Source organism: Salmo salar, chromosome 06 (assembly GCF_965601325.2).
Source record: "Salmo salar chromosome 06, fSalSal1, whole genome shotgun sequence".
NCBI lineage: Eukaryota > Metazoa > Chordata > Actinopteri > Salmoniformes > Salmonidae > Salmo > Salmo salar.
This window is the reverse complement of record NC_138296.1, coordinates 19,436,452-19,453,411: the sequence shown is the minus strand read 5'-3', so window position 1 is coordinate 19,453,411 and position 16,960 is coordinate 19,436,452. Positions and strand designations below refer to the sequence as shown.

The 16,960-nt window shown below is 45.6% G+C and overlaps 1 protein-coding gene across 3 annotated transcripts in view; it reads left to right on the top strand.

The window, feature by feature from the left end:
• Positions 1-592: 592 nt before the first annotated feature.
• Positions 593-16,960, top strand: part of LOC106606419 (ubiquitin carboxyl-terminal hydrolase 22) — a 101,282-nt gene continuing 84,914 nt past the window's right edge. For 2 of the 3 annotated variants that reach the window (XM_045719857.2, XM_045719855.2), the window contains exons 1-2: positions 593-1,052; positions 2,273-2,305. In XM_045719857.2, the coding sequence (XP_045575813.1) occupies positions 933-1,052; positions 2,273-2,305 (153 nt within the window). In that variant the 5' untranslated portion in view covers positions 593-932. The remainder of the gene's footprint in view (positions 1,053-2,272; positions 2,306-16,960) is intronic. The other variant, XM_045719856.2, reaches the window with a different exon arrangement.

The following is a 16,960-nucleotide window of genomic DNA, read 5'->3' as shown; positions in this document are numbered from 1 at the left end:
GTGATAGCCTCTGTTCACAGATTCTGAAATAGACTTGCACACAAAATAGTACAACTGGTGCAGAATATATGCGTTATTGTCTGACCATGTGGTTCAGTACATTTTCCTAGGGAGTTTTTCCTAGCCACCGTGCTTCTTTCACATGCTTTGCTTGCTGTTTGGGGTTTTAGGCTGGGTTTCTGTACAGCACTTTGAGATATCAGCTGATGTACGAAGGGCTATATAAATACATTTGATTTGATTTGATTTTGATTTGATAATAAAAATGAATTTATATTATCCATTTTCATCGTATGAGGGCCTCTAACTAGTACAGAGGCAGGCGACCGCTGTAGTCCAGTTGAAAGGGCAGTACTTGGTATTGTCAATTAAATGAAACTATTTTCTGACAATTTGACAAAACCAGTAGGCGACCCAGGTTTGATTTTATCTAGGCCTATTGGTTATTTTAGACCAGTGAGTCCGCCTACTTTATGAAAGGACATATTTTTTCACCAATCAGAATCCTATTCTTACTGCAAAGGGGCGTGACTTCAACGGGAAACAACGCACCAGCGCACTCTTCAGCCAACATATGAAGTCACCTCTCTTTGTATCCTCTAATCATGTTTCGCTTTGGGCGGGCTCGACGCACAACATACCATTAGAAAAATAAATCATGAGTGGAAGTGTTTGACATGAGGATAAAGGCAACTGTCAGTCTGAGACGTCAACAGATTCACGAAGACGGATAACTGTACAAAAATGTCAACAAAGGACGTATTTGTCAGATGCCGAATCTGATTTTGGGTATTGTCGCGGCTGTCCCATTTCCAAACGGAAACCACAGCTAGCTTCTGTACTGGACAGCAAGCACGCGCTAGCTAGTTAGCTTATTCTCGATTCTAGGACGTTTCATCATTTAAAATACAAAACTGAATGTTGTTTCAGTCATGAGTCCAGCCGGGTGCTCACATGTGAACGCTTATAAGGTGGACAATTGGAGGCAAAACCTACGAGTCATATATCAATGCTTTGTTTGGAGCGGGAGTGCTGAAACCAGGAGACGAAAGGTAAAACAGGAATGCCATTGCCAGAAACTGAAGCAAAAACGGAATATAAACTACGCACAGACAGAAGGGCTTACCTTATGTATAAAACGCCCCACACAGTTTCAAGCACACAAATGTACACCCACGTAACGTTACACTGTTAGAGTCTGGTGGTTTAATGCAGACACATTGCGCTAGCTAGTACACCACAGCTCGTTCGTTGTGACTGTGGAAACGCAGGGCATAACGTTACCCCATCATCATACTACCTGGGAATATTCAAAGCACATCAATCTCATCATAGGAACTACATTGCATCATTCAGTCATTAGATCATGTCTAGCTGGCTAATTGACACAGCAGAACTAACGTTGTCCTACAATAGCTAACTAACATCAGTCTAGACTTGATCATCACTGCCAGTTAAATTAACTAGCTTGATACGGTGTGTTACTGCAGGAAAATAAACGCCAACAATGATGACGCAAGAAACTCACTCCGTGTTTAGATAACTAGTATATAGCTAGCGTAGGTTGTGGTCATTTAGCTATGTAGCTAGTTAGAGCGCTAGTTGACATCTAGCCCGGTGTTGCTGGTTGACTAGCTAACGTTACCAAGAATCTAGCTCATCAGCAAATCATTTATTGTAGGGTATCAACTGAAGTTTTACTGTAGCTAGCTATTGAACCCCTTTCTTAAAATGATACAATATTTTTGCATGCCAACGTGACTGTGTCCTTACGTTACATAATTTATTTATGTGAATGTGGTTTGCTATTTTGACCAGATCCACCTATTGTCACTAGCAACAGCCCACTTGTGCATTGTTCAGTGAAGCATGCTCCCTCCCACCCCTCATTCAGGCCAGCAAGGCGCAAGCCCCGCACACTAAACAATTTCGGTCGACCATCTGCGCTTCCCCCCCAAATGACTTGCCATATAACTATAAACGAGGTTCTTGGCATCTCAATTCAGTCATTTTGTCTCAAAATATCCCGACCCTATAGGCTACTGATAGCAATTCTTTCTTTCCCCAATTTTAGCAAATATTAGGCTAGCTAGCCTAAATGTCAACCTTTTGTTTTTGATTTTCAGTCCTGTTTGTCCCTCAAAGCTTTCATGTTGTCAGTGTCCTCTACTGAATGAATGGTTTGATTGCTTTTGACTACAACCTATGTTTTTGTTTTCCACTGGCAGTCACAACACACCTTACATGTTTTATTTCGTTGTTGTTGAACTAGGTGCTTCAGAATGATGTGAGATGGACACCATTGGTGAGTCGACAAACTTCTCCTTCCTCCTTGCACTAACATGAGTAGAGTGGGTACAGTAAACCAAATGCTGGCTTGCTTTCTCCCCTTTTTACTTTCCCACACATGTCCTTCATACTAGTGCTATGGCCGTTCATTACCCAGGACTGAGTTAGGAAAACCCTGCTGCAGATGGATAGCAGTGGAGGCTGGTGGGAAGAGCTATAGGATGGGCTCATTGTAATGGCTGGAATGGTGCAAAACACATGGTAACATGTTTGACTTCATTCCATTGATTCCATTCAAGCTAACACAATGAGCCCGTCCTTCTAAAGCTCCCCCCACCAGCCTCCTCTGACAGAAATGCTATCATCTATCTGGATGGTTGATAGCCTAGCACATTGTCCTGCAACACTTGATGTGTTTCTAACTGCTAAAGCTTTAGCTCAACTACTATATTTGGTGAGACACGATGAGTACTGTACGATGACAGACACGGGTCTGTCTCTAGAACAAACAGATGTCGCCAGAGGGTCGATGACCCTTTGTACAGCGCTACAGCAGTTCACTAGAACTTGATGGTTGTTAAGACACTCCTTTCAGACTCTGCTTCCCCCCCCTCTCTCTCTCTCCCTCCCTCCCCTCTCTCTCTCTCCCTCCCTCCCCTCTCTCTCTCTCCCTCCCTCCCCTCTCTCTCCCTCCCTCCCCTCTCTCTCCCTCCCTCCCTCCCTCCCCTCTCTCTCCCTCCCTCCCTCCCTCCCCTCTCTCTCCCTCCCTCTCTTGTCCAGGCTCTCTCTCCCTCCCTCCCCTCTCTCTCCCTCCCTCCCCTCTCTCCCCCTCCCTCCCCTCTCTCCCCCTCCCTCCCTCCCCTCTCTCCCTCCCCTCTCTCTCCCTCCCTCCCCTCTCTCTCCCTCCCTCCCCTCTCTCTCCCTCCCTCCCCTCTCTCTCCCTCCCTCTCTTGTCCAGGCTCTCTCTCCCTCCCTCCTCTCTCTCTCCCTCCCTCCCCTCTCTCTCCCTCCCTCCCCTCTCTCCCCCTCCCTCCCTCCCCTCTCTCCCTCCCCTCTCCCTCCCTCCCCTCTCTCTCCCTCCCTCTCTTGTCCGGGCTCTCTCTCTCCCTCCCTCTCTCGGTCCTCTCCTGTATAGTAGTACATCATCATGATTAACTTTGCTTTTCGCCCCTCAGTCTCAGAGCCCTCTCTTTTCAAATTAATTAACCGAGCGCATCCTCTGAAGCCTCACTGTGTGCACACTGCTCACAGCTACGATCGACACTCCCAGAGGTAACCACCAGTAACCACAACTCTGCAGCTAACTCCCTAAAGCCCCAGGAGGAGCATGTTGAAATGGGATTGCTGCGCCTGGGCCGGCTGGGTGTTTAGAGCCCACTTGGTCCCAATTGCAGCATATCTGAAACTCTGTGTGTGTTCCAACCCCAAGGGCTATGCTAAGTCGAAGCTCTCTCTATTCAAGGCAGGTAATCAGCTTCGTTAGGTGTTTGAATGGAGACTATGGACGTTGAGCAGTGGGCTTATTTCTTTACCAGGGTCCTGTTCACTAGGGCACACCAAAGCAAAATGTTTTCTAACGGAAAATGAAAAAAAGCTTTTCTTATTGGACAAGTTCTGATAGTACTTCCCTGTTTCACTCCGTTTTGTGCCTATTGAACACCACAGGAGGTTGGTGGCACCTTAATTGGGGAGGACAGGCCCATGGTAATGATTGGAGCAAAATACGTGGAATGGTATCTAATACTTCAAACACAAAGTTTTTGATGTGTTTGATGCCATTCCATTGGCTCCGTTCCAGCCATTATTATGAGCCGTCCTCCCCTCAACCCTGATAGGTAGTTGTGGACATTGTTATGTTGTCTCGATGTCCTTATTATTCAGCCCCAGTGAGGGTCTGCTGGCTTCTCTGTGGGTATGAAAGAAGCTATTAGCTTTTGGCACTCACTCCCAGTCACTACTGAGTTTGCCCAGAGCATCAATCAGGTCAACTCAGTTATTGTGTGCAGGCAGTAGAGGTCGACCGATTATGATTTTTCAACACCGATACCAATTATTGGAGGACCAGAAAAGGCCGATACTGATTAATCGGCTGATTAAAAAAATAATAATATAATAATTTAAAAAAAGAATAAAAAATAAATAAATATAAATAAATAGTATTTATTTGTAATAATGACAATTACAACAATACTGAATGAACACTTATTTTAACTTAATATAATACATCAATAAAATCAATTTAGCCTCAAATAAATAATGAAACATGTTCAATTTGGTTTAAATAATGCAAAAACAAAGTGTTGGAGAAGAAAGTAAAAGTGCAATATTTGCCATGTAAAAAAGCTAACATTTAAGTTCCTTGCTCAGAACATGAGAACATATGAAAGCTGGTGGTTCCTTTTAACATGAGTCTTCAATATTCCCAGGTAAGAAGTTTTAGGTTGTAGTTATTATAGGAATTATAGGACTATTTCTCTCTACGATTTGTATTTCATATACCTTTGACTATTGGATGTTCTTATAGGCACTTTAGTATTGCCAGTGTAGCAATATAGCTTCCGTCCCTCTCCTCGCTCCTACCTGGGCTCGAACCAGGAACACATTGACAACAGCCACCGTCGAAGCAGCGTTACCCACGTAGAGGAAGGGGAAACAACTACTCCAAATCTCAGAGCGAGTGACGTTTGAAACACTATTAGCGCGCACCCGGCCAACTAGCTAGCCATTTCACATGGGTTACACCAGCCTAATCTTGGGAGTTGATAGGCTTGAAGTCATAAACAGCGCAATGCATTGCAAAGGGCTGCTGGCAAAACGCACGAAAGTGCTATTTTGAATGAATGCTTACGAGCCTGCTGCTGCCTACCATCGCTCAGTCAGACTACTCTATCAAATCATAGACTTAATTATAACATAATAACACACAGAAACACGAGCCTTAGGTCATTAATATGGTCGAATCCGGAAACTATCATCTCGAAAACAAAACTTTTTTTTCTTTCAGTGAAATACAGAACCGGTCCGTATTTTATCTAACGGGTGGCATCCCTAAGTCTAAATATTCCTGTTACATTGCACAACCTTCAATGGTATGTCATAATTACGTAAAATTCTGGCAAATTAGTTCACAACGAGCCAGGCAATGAACGCAAGAGCAGTGACACAATTTCATGTTAGCAGGCAATATTAACTAAATATGCAGGTTTAAAAATATATACTTGTGTATTGATTTTAAAGAAAGGCATTGATGTTTATGGTTGGGTACAATGGTGCAACGACTGCTTTTTTCGCAAATGCGCTTGTTAAATCATCACCCATTTGTCGAAGTAGGCTGTGATTTGATGAGAAATGAACAGGCACCGCATCGATTATATGCAACGCAGGACACGTTAGATAAAGTAGTAATATCATCAACCATGTGTAGTTAACAAGTGATTATGTTAAGATTGATCGTTTTTTATAAGATAAGTTTAATGCTAGCTAGCAACTTACCTTGGCTTCTTGCTGCTCTCGCGTAACAGGCTCCTCGTGGAGTGCAATGTAAGGCAGGTGGTTAGAGCATTGGACTAGTAATCAGAAGGTTGCAAAAACGATTCCCCGAATCCCCCCTGAACAAAGCAGTTAACCCCCGTTCCTAGGCTATCATTGAAAATAAGAATGTGTTCTTAATCTGACTTGCCTAGTTAAATAAAGGTGTAAAAAAATATATATATATATTTTTTTTTTAATAAAAAAAATAAATAAAAGAAATCGGCAAATCGGTGGGCAAAAATACCGGTTACCGATTGTTATGAAAACTTGAAATCGGCCCTAATTAATCGGCCATTCCGATTAATCGGTCGACCTCTAGCAGACAGTTACAGGAATTCACATTCATTATCGGAATGAAGTCGCCTTTCTCTGCAGTCCTGGGTTCAAATACTATTTGAAATCTTTCAAATACTTTGAGTGTTTGCGCAAGCCTGCCTAGAGTGCCAAATAGGCTGGGTTTAGCTTTTTGGGACAATTCTTTTGGTACATTAAGCCAGGCAAGCTCAATCAAGCACAGATAGAAATAATTTCAAAAGACTATCAAATAGTATTTGAACCCACGTTTGTCGAGTACATTTTTTAAAGCTGCACTGTTCTCCATTTGTCAGCACTGCTTTGCCCCAACCAAACACTGGTGACTGTTTCTGTTGTTTCATCATCACGATTCGTGGAACTATGTAGCCGCCTGTTGTGCAAACAGGACAAAGCAACAAAGGTAGGCAAATGTGTTGGTGACCTGAGGGTTTAAAGGTCCCTCAGCTGCAGAGCTGGAACCTGAATGTGGACGCTGGGTTTAAGGTCAAATCCCCCACGTTTTTTACTCTTACCTCTGTCTATAAAGGCTGAATATCTTCAAGGCAAAGTTATATTTAATGAAGTAATTCACAGGAACTTCCTTTTACCATATGGCTTGGCATACGTCATATTTTCCAGCTTTATCGGCCTGGATAGTTGCCCAGTTATGTTCCTCCTTCTTTGTACTTTGTTGTGGATCCCTCAAGTCTCTTTCTCTCACTCCTAGCCCAGCCCCAATCTCTTTGGTCTGCGTCCCGGTCTGTCAGCAGTAATGTTGCCTCCAGTATACAGGAAGGATATTTCCTGACCAGGTTTTAGGACAAAGAGACTCCTATAACGTCGCTCATACTGTGTGTCTTTAATGTGTAGGTAACATACCACTGCCACTCAGTGTAATGAATAATAGGGTGGCTGATATAACAGGGAAAAGGTCACTGACATTGTGTCCCTGGCCTTGGTATTGTGAATAGATACCTCCTGCCTTGAAACTATCACATCAGCGGATGAGGAATCACAATTGTAAACCATCTCAGTACCTACACAAACATCCATTGCTCTCCGTCTATCTGTGTAGAAGTTGAAGATGGAGTAGGCTACACTACAGTATCAGTCAGGAGACGACCCTCAGTCTGTGCAACTGAAAAATAAAGCTACATTAACAAATATTAACCTCCTGTGAGAGAATACTCTTATAAGCACCTCCTGCCTTAGTTCCCACCATATTTTATTTTTAAAGCACCTCCACAGTCACATCTCATCTATCTTCATAATTTATGTCATTTCTACCTCCCCAGTTCTATGGGCTCTCTCTCGTCCAAGATGGCTGTCTGTTTGGGATAGCTAGAGTTGGAGGGAATGGGTGCAGGCCTAGTTATCAGGCCGAGTTACCAGGCCTAGACCATGGCTGTCATCTGTTTCTCAATGGAAGCTCTCCATCCAAGAGCATCAAGGTAATGTAACGCTGCTCGTGGTGGGATTCAGACGCGCTACTTTTCCTTCTCCATCACTGCTGTTAATGGGTTACCACCACTGTATGGATCCAGCAGCAGCCGTAACGTTATAAGGCTGTTCATTCCTATAACATTTCATCAATGTTTTCCACTAATGGTTTTCATGGTTTTATCAGTAATGTGGTTATCAGCAGATGGTTTGTCCTGTCACTCACGGTCCAGGCAGTCAGTCAGTCGGTGCCCTCAGCCTCTCTGCTCTGTTCACCCAGCTTATAACAGCCTGCTGAGCACGACACCCCCCGAGGCGACAGCCTGAGGGCTGGTGGATTCTAAGCCATCTTCACTGCACACAGTCATGGTCGTGCATATGAATTGTGTAGCCTATTTCTGTCGTTTTGCTGCCCCACTAGGAACCATGAAGCGTAGGCTACTTCCCTTGAAAAAAGCTGTGCGGTGGACATTATTTTTCTAGGCTGAAATATTAGCCTGGCTGGCTGACAACGTCACGAAAATGATGCACGCACATCGATGGGTTTGAAGGCCGTGTGACGTTACGATTCTGAACGGTTGTAGCAGTATTTATTAGAGAGGGGTAAAGAGAGATTTTGTTGGGGTGCCAGGCAGGTATTAACCATGCCGAAAGGAAAAGAGTAGAATAGAGAGTACCACTACCAGACCCACACACATCAGCAGAAGAGACTGCCTAGAGTGTAGCCTGTTTACCAGATAGCCAGTGGAGAGAAAAGAGAATACACACCCTATAAAACCCACAACACAGGGGTAACCCCACCAAGAATACCTCCTACAATAAATAATAATAATAATAATGGCAGAGCAATTGAACAGCAACTTCATACAAGAAAGAACCCAGTCATCAACAGAAGATTTGCAATAATCTGTATTATCTTCCAGTGGAGGAGTGCAGAGGGTATGAATGTGGGGGGTGTTCATAGACACAACAAAGGCCTTAAAAATGCCACAATCTTCTCGGTCACATGTCATTAGTACACCCCGCCTCAATACAGTTTAAATAACAATACACAACTTGCAAGCAACCTCCCTTTTAACTAAAATGTCCACCCAAATACTTCTGGCAGGGCAATAATAGTCCAGCTCTAATGAACTTCAATGGGAAGTGCATTTGAAAAACAGAAAGTCTGTTGCAGGGTAAAGCACTGGAACGATAGAGGGAAGAGAAAGAGAACAAGAGAGATCTTAGCTGTGGTCTTCAGGCGTGCCGGTGTACTGTCTGACCGTCCGATGGTTTGTTGGTTTGTATGTCAAAGCTTCGCAACAATGTTGCTACTAATCCATGCGATCCGTAACCGGCGCGGTCCCAAACGATAACAACCACGACCTAGAGCGGTCACACCGATGATTGAGTTAAATACTTTATAAACTACACACGCTGAAAATAAACAAAACTTCTGCAGCATAGCACACACAAACAAACTGTCGCGCCAACCAAGAGCTCCTCCCCAGAGAGCTGAAAGAGCTGTCTTTATTTCCTCCTTCCTTACTGCTGATGCGCTCTTAAGGAGAGGTGTATCTTTAAAATGGTGTAAAATAGTTGTATGTTTGAGAAATTTGAATTATGACATTTTGTTGTTTTGAATTTGCCACCCTGATATTTCACTGGCTGTGTCCCGCAGGTGGCGTCCCACGTAGAATCCCACTAGCGTACCACGTAGCCCATAGAAGTTAGTGGCAGTGCACGGTGAAGGCTCCGTGCAGGATTTCGCCACACTACTCCCCCCAAGAAGAAACAAAGCCTGTATAAACAGAGAGGATGCAGGCTTTGACAGGTTCATGTTCCTGCTACAAAAAGACAGTGAAGTCCTCATCATCAGAGTCCTCCACGAAGAGGTCCTGCAGGTGTTGCTTTTGCCTGGGATCCAGCTCTTCTGCAGTAGGGTAGCAGGGCTTTAGGTCAACAACATGCACTGTCCTGTCATCTTCCCGAGTGTCCTCCAAACAGACCAAGTAGTTCACTGGTCCCAACTGCTGCACCACATGGTATGGACCTTTCCATCTCGAAGCTACCTTGGCAGTGAACTTCTTAGACGCCTTTGACAGATGATGTGAACGTACCCAGACATGAGACTTGGGTGGGAAACACACGTCTCATCTATGTTTGTCATAGTTTGAGCTGTCGTTGTTTGGCTTTGACTTTGCTGGCCTCCACTCTGGCTAGCAAGGTCTGGTGGTGTTGGACAGCATCAAACGCTGGGCAGTCGGGTGAAACATTGGAGCTTTGTAAGACTCTGTCAATCGGACCTTTTAGTGGTCTTCCCAGGTGGAGTTCGGCGGGAGTGACCCCAGAAGTCTCCTGCACGGCAGAGTTCAGTGCAATGTGAAATTCAGGAAGATGCTGATCCCACCTTGTGTGCTGATCCCCCACAAATGAAGCAATCATCCCCTCCAGGGTTTGGTTTACCCTCTCGGTCAGGTTGGTCTGAGGATGGTAGGCTTGTGGTCAACTTGGCAATTCCACCCCAGTAGGCACAGAGCTCTTTGTAGATTCCTGATATGAACTGCGGACCTCGGTCAGAGAGGATTTGGTCTGGAATCCCAAATCTGGTCAAGATTTCCCTTAGCAGAAGCTTTGGCTTTGCGGAGGGGAAACAACTCCACCCAGTATGTGTAGTAGTTCACTACCACCAATAAAAATTCATTCCGCGTCCCCCGGCTGGGAGCAAAAGGTCCCATGAGATAAATTCCCAACATTTCATTTGGATGGTTCACCACAGTCTGCTGCATTTTCCCGGCAGGTCTGCCAATGTCTGGTTTGTATTTCTAGCAGACTTCACACTGCTGTACAAAATTCCGGGTATCAACCCACATGCCTGGCCAGTAAACTACTTCTTGTTATCTTCGGTAAGTCTAAAAAACTCCAAGATGGCCACTCATGGGATTGGCATGATAAACTTGGATAATCTGGTCACTCAATGTAGAGGGAATGAAGACACGGTAATGGGTGCTGTGTATTCCATCTCTTCTTGGAGTTTTTAGATACACTTTATCCTGAATTATGCTGAATTTATCATTGAAGCGACTCTTCGAGTCTTCTTCAGGCAGACTCTTGTGGATCGCCATGATGGCAGCATCCTTCTGCTGTGCTCTCCATACACTCATCATCCAGAGGAAAGGAATCATCTAGACACTTAGTGGTAGTGTAAGTGCTGCACAAGGGAGGACAAACATTGGCAGTCTCTGTAATCCGAGAAAGGGCATCTGGTACAACGTTCAGTTTTCCTTTGCGATACTCAATGATGAAGTCAAACTTCTGCAGTCTGATAGACCAGCAAATAAGACGGCTGTTGGTCTTGCCTGATGCCAGAACCCCCAATGGTGAAGACCTTCGCCTCCAAGTAGTAGCTCCATTTCTCCAAAGCCCAGACTACTGCGAGGCACTCCCTTTCAGTCGTTGAATAATTCCTCTCAGCTGAATTAAGGGTGCGACTTGCATAGGCATGAACTTCTTCTGTTCCAAGTCCTGTTTGTTGTGCCAAGACTGCTCCAAGTCCTGTTTGACTTGGATCCATGTACACAATGAAATGAGCATTCAGGTTAGGATGTCCAAGCACTGGAGAAGTAATGACTGTTTTTGAGTGCTTCAGTAGGAGGCGTGCTTTCCTCTGGTCTAATAAAAAATATTATATTCCGATGCCCCTGGGCAGTGATTGGGGACATTGCCCTGTGTAGGGAGCTGTACGTCGGATGGGACTTTAAACGGGTTTCCTGACTCTCTGTGGTCACTACAGATCCCATGGCACCTATTGTAAGAGTAGGGGTGTTAACTCTGGTGTCCTGGCAAAATTCCCAATCTGGCCCTCATACAATCATGTCCACCTAATCATCCCCAGCTTCCAATTGGCTCATTCACCCCCCCCCCCCTTCCCTGTAACTATTCCCAAGGTCAGTGCTGTAAATGAGAATGTGTTCTCAGTGAACTTACCTGGTAAAATAACAGGGGGGGAACAAGATTTATTCAGATACCGGTATATTATATAGTGACAATGTGTTTTATCTGATCAACCCGCCATAGTTACAGCTAGTTCTACAATCTACAATCTCCACTGTCCAAACTCAACCGTGACAAATGATAGCCCTAACAACAGGTGAAGGCTACTACTTATCTCCCCTATCTGTCTCGTGCCGCAGCTGTAGCTCGGGGGTATGTGTCTGTCTGGGATTAGGACTGGGACAAGTCTTTTTTTCTGTTAAACAGCTGTCTAACACCTGTTTCAAGGTACATCTGGCTCGCCTGCTGAGCCCGACTGGCTGCTTAACACACACACACACACACACACACACACACACACACACACACACACACACACACTGGCTGGGATTACTGATGCAGAATGACTGGGAGATGGAGGCAGTGAAGGCAGGAGAAAAGATTATCTCCAGCTGCTCAGGTTAGGCTTGGGAAGTATACCGGGGTATTTGGAGCGGCAGGTAGCCTAGTGGTTAGCGCATTGGACAAGTAACCGGAAGGTTGCTAGATCGAATCCCAGAGCTGACAAGGTAAAAATCTGTTCTGCCCCTGAAAAATAGGGGCAGAACAGAAAATAAGAATTTGTTCTTAACTGACTTGGCTCGTTAAATAAAGGTTAAATAAATGTTAAATAAAACATTTGGAAATAGCTCAGCATGCTCTTTCAATACTGTCAATTTTGTTGAAACTATTTCTTTTGGAGTTTTTATTTAATACATTTGAATATTTAATACTTTTTTAGATTCTATGTTCCTGCAGTCAATACGTTAGGAGATAAAGATGGCCTTCTTCATTTGACCTGTCACAGTATTTTTCATTATGAAGTTTGTGTCTGTGTTTGTTTTGTGTCAATGTTAGCATAGGCAGGTGAAAGGAGAACCATCACTGAGGAAAGGAATCCACTGTCTCTACCTCTGCACCAGAACCTTTCTCCTTATGGTTGGCCTTGGCCTCGTTGACGCTAACACATAGTGGCCGTGTTTGCTGCTTGCAGAGATGCTTAGCAGCACCGGGACATTGGGGGACGTTGTCACTCAGAGCAGGAAAGGGAACATATGTGCGCTCTTGAGTGGTAGTGGCTCTGTTTCTCTCTGTCTCTTCCTCTGTTTCTCTCTGTCTCTTCCTCTGTTTCGCTCTGTCTCTTCCTCTGTTTCTCTCTGTCTCTTCCTCTGTTTCTCTCTGTCTCTTCCTCTGTTTCGCTCTGTCTCTTCCTCTGTTTCGCTCTGTCTCTTCCTCTGTTTCGCTCTGTCTCTTCCTCTGTTTCGCTCTGTCTCTTCCTCTGTTTCTCTCTGTCTCTTCCTCTGTTTCGCTCTGTCTCTTCCTCTGTTTCGCTCTGTCTCTTCCTCTGTTTCGCTCTGTCTCTTCCTCTGTTTCGCTCTGTCTCTTCCTCTGTTTCGCTCTGTCTCTTCCTCTGTTTCGCTCTGTCTCTTCCTCTGTTTCGCTCTGTCTCTTCCTCTGTTTCGCTCTGTCTCTTCCTCTGTTTCTCTCTGTCTCTTCCTCTGTTTCGCTCTGTCTCTTCCTCTGTTTCGCTCTCTCTTCCTCTGTTTCTCTCTCTCTTCCTCTGTTTCTCTCTGTCTGTTTCTCTGTCTCTCTCCTCTGTTTCGCTCTGTCTCTTCCTCTGTTTCGCTCTGTCTCTTCCTCTGTTTCGCTCTGTCTCTTCCTCTGTTTCGCTCTGTCTCTTCCTCTGTTTCGCTCTGTCTCTTCCTCTGTTTCGCTCTGTCTCTTCCTCTGTTTCGCTCTGTCTCTTCCTCTGTTTCTCTCTCTCTCTTACTCTGTTTCTCTCTCTCTCTTCCTCTGTTTCGCTCTGTCTCTTCCTCTGTTTCGCTCTGTCTCTTCCTCTGTTTCGCTCTGTCTCTTCCTCTGTTTCGCTCTGTCTCTTCCTCTGTTTCGCTCTGTCTCTTCCTCTGTTTCGCTCTGTCTCTTCCTCTGTTTCTCTCTGTCTCTTCCTCTGTTTCTCTCTGTCTCTTCCTCTGTTTCTCTCTGTCTCTTCCTCTGTTTCTCTCTGTCTCTTCCTCTGTTTCTCTCTGTCTCTTCCTCTGTTTCTCTCTGTCTCTTCCTCTGTTTCTCTCTGTCTCTTCCTCTGTTTCTCTCTGTCTCTTCCTCTGTTTCTCTGTCTCTTCCTCTGTTTCTCTCTCTCTTCCTCTGTTTCTCTCTGCTCTTCACTCTGTTTCTCTCTCTCTCTTCCTCTGTTTCGCTCTGTCTCTTCCTCTGTTTCGCTCTGTCTCTTCCTCTGTTTCTCTCTGTCTCTTCCTCTGTTTCTCTCTGTCTCTTCCTCTGTTTCTCTCTGTCTCTTCCTCTGTTTCGCTCTGTCTCTTCCTCTGTTTCGCTCTGTCTCTTCCTCTGTTTCGCTCTGCTCTTCCTCTGTTTCTCTCTCTCTTCCTCTGTTTCTCTCTGTCTGTTTCTCTGTCTCTTCCTCTGTTTCGCTCTGTCTCTTCCTCTGTTTCGCTCTGTCTCTTCCTCTGTTTCGCTCTGTCTCTTCCTCTGTTTCTCTCTGTCTCTTCCTCTGTTTCGCTCTGTCTCTTCCTCTGTTTCGCTCTGTCTCTTCCCCTGTTTCGCTCTGTCTCTTCCCCTGTTTCGCTCTGTCTCTTCCCCTGTTTCGCTCTGTCTCTTCCCCTGTTTCGCTCTGTCTCTTCCCCTGTTTCGCTCTGTCTCTTCCCCTGTTTCGCTCTGTCTCTTCCCCTGTTTCGCTCTGTCTCTTCCCCTGTTTCGCTCTGTCTCTTCCCCTGTTTCGCTCTGTCTCTTCCCCTGTTTCGCTCTGTCTCTTCCCCTGTTTCGCTCTGTCTCTTCCCCTGTTTCGCTCTGTCTCTTCCTCTGTTTCGCTCTGTCTCTTCCCCTGTTTCGCTCTGTCTCTTCCTCTGTTTCGCTCTGTCTCTTCCTCTGTTTCGCTCTGTCTCTTCCTCTGTTTCGCTCTGTCTCTTCCTCTGTTTCTCTCTGTCTCTTCCTCTGTTTCGCTCTGTCTCTTCCTCTGTTGCTCTCTCTCTTCCTCTGTTGCTCTCTGCTCTTCCTCTGTTGCTCTCTCTCTTCCTCTGTTCGCTCTCTCTCTTCCTCTGTTGCTCTCTCTCTTCCTCTGTTGCTCTCTCTCTTCCTCTGTTGCTCTCTCTCTTCCTCTGTTTCTCTCTGTCTGTTTCTCTGTCTCTTCCTCTGTTTCGCTCTGTCTCTTCCTCTGTTTCGCTCTGTCTCTTCCTCTGTTTCGCTCTGTCTCTTCCTCTGTTTCTCTCTGTCTCTTCCTCTGTTTCTCTCTCTCTTCCTCTGTTTCTCTCTCTCTCTTCCTCTGTTTCGCTCTGTCTCTTCCTCTGTTTCGCTCTGTCTCTTCCTCTGTTTCGCTCTGTCTCTTCCTCTGTTTCGCTCTGTCTCTTCCTCTGTTTCGCTCTGTCTCTTCCTCTGTTTCTCTCTGTCTCTTCCTCTGTTTCGCTCTGTCTCTTCCTCTGTTTCGCTCTGTCTCTTCCCCTGTTTCGCTCTGTCTCTTCCCCTGTTTCGCTCTGTCTCTTCCCCTGTTTCGCTCTGTCTCTTCCCCTGTTTCGCTCTGTCTCTTCCCCTGTTTCGCTCTGTCTCTTCCCCTGTTTCGCTCTGTCTCTTCCCCTGTTTCGCTCTGTCTCTTCCCCTGTTTCGCTCTGTCTCTTCCCCTGTTTCGCTCTGTCTCTTCCCCTGTTTCGCTCTGTCTCTTCCCCTGTTTCGCTCTGTCTCTTCCCCTGTTTCGCTCTGTCTCTTCCCCTGTTTCGCTCTGTCTCTTCCCCTGTTTCGCTCTGTCTCTTCCCCTGTTTCGCTCTGTCTCTTCCCCTGTTTCGCTCTGTCTCTTCCCCTGTTTCGCTCTGTCTCTTCCCCTGTTTCGCTCTGTCTCTTCCCCTGTTTCGCTCTGTCTCTTCCCCTGTTTCGCTCTGTCTCTTCCCCTGTTTCGCTCTGTCTCTTCCCCTGTTTCGCTCTGTCTCTTCCCCTGTTTCGCTCTGTCTCTTCCCCTGTTTCGCTCTGTCTCTTCCCCTGTTTCGCTCTGTCTCTTCCCCTGTTTCGCTCTGTCTCTTCCCCTGTTTCGCTCTGTCTCTTCCCCTGTTTCGCTCTGTCTCTTCCCCTGTTTCGCTCTGTCTCTTCCTCTGTTTCGCTCTGTCTCTTCCTCTGTTTCGCTCTGTCTCTTCCTCTGTTTCGCTCTGTCTCTTCCTCTGTTTCGCTCTGTCTCTTCCTCTGTTTCGCTCTGTCTCTTCCTCTGTTTCGCTCTGTCTCTTCCTCTGTTTCGCTCTGTCTCTTCCTCTGTTTCGCTCTGTCTCTTCCTCTGTTTCGCTCTGTCTCTTCCTCTGTTTCGCTCTGTCTCTTCCTCTGTTTCGCTCTGTTTCTCTCTCTCTGTTTCGCTCTGTCTCTTCCTCTGTTTCTCTCTCTCTGTTTCGCTCTGTCTCTTCCTCTGTTTCGCTCTGTCTCTTTCTCTGTTTCGCTCTGTCTCTTCCTCTGTTTCTCTGTCTCTTCCTCTGTTTCTCTCTCTCTGTTTCTCTCTCTCTTCCTCTGTTTCGCTCTGTCTCTTCCTCTGTTTCGCTCTGTCTCTTCCTCTGTTTCGCTCTGTCTCTTCCTCTGTTTCGCTCTGTCTCTTCCTCTGTCTGTTCGCTCTGTCTCTTCCTCTGTCTGTTTCGCTCTGTCTGTTTCTCTGTCTGTTTCTCTGTCTGTTTCGCTCTGTCTGTTTCTCTGTCTGTTTCTCTGTCTGTTTCTCTGTCTGTTTCTCTGTCTGTTTCTCTGTCTGTTTCTCTGTCTGTTTCTCTGTCTGTTTCTCTGTCTGTTTCTCTGTCTCTTCCTCTGTCTGTTTCTCTGTCTGTTCCTCTGTCTCTTCCTCTGTCTCTTCCTCTGTTCTCTGTCTGTTTCTCTGTTTCGCTCTGTCTCTTCCTCTGTTTCGCTCTGTCTCTTCCTCTGTTTCGCTCTGTCTCTTCCTCTGTTTCGCTCTGTGAAATCGGTCATCATCCCCAATCGGTCAAATCAATTCCCAGTCGATACATGACGGGAACTTTCACAGAACCTCTGTCACCTGCTCTGCATACAGGCTCAACAGCTGTGTCCCAAATGGCTCCCTTTTGTGCGCTGTTGGTCCAGGGATAATATGGCTCTGGTAAAACATTAGCACACTATGTAGTGTATATGGTGTAGGAAACACCACCAGTATAGGCTATAGTTAGATTTGTATGAATGGTGTCGTAAAAATAAAATCACCTCTTATTAGGTGAATGTAATACTTTTTAAATGAATAGATTTGGTGGACAGTGAGTATTTTGACCCCCACAGTTCAGTGGAAGTGTAAACTGTAGAAAGCTGTACAAGTATCTTGGTGGCATAGAGAAAAGGTTGCTGTTGTAAAGCAACTTTTCTGCAATTGTACACAGTTTACCCTTGAGCTTAGAAAACATGTCCTGCAGTTCTATGCATG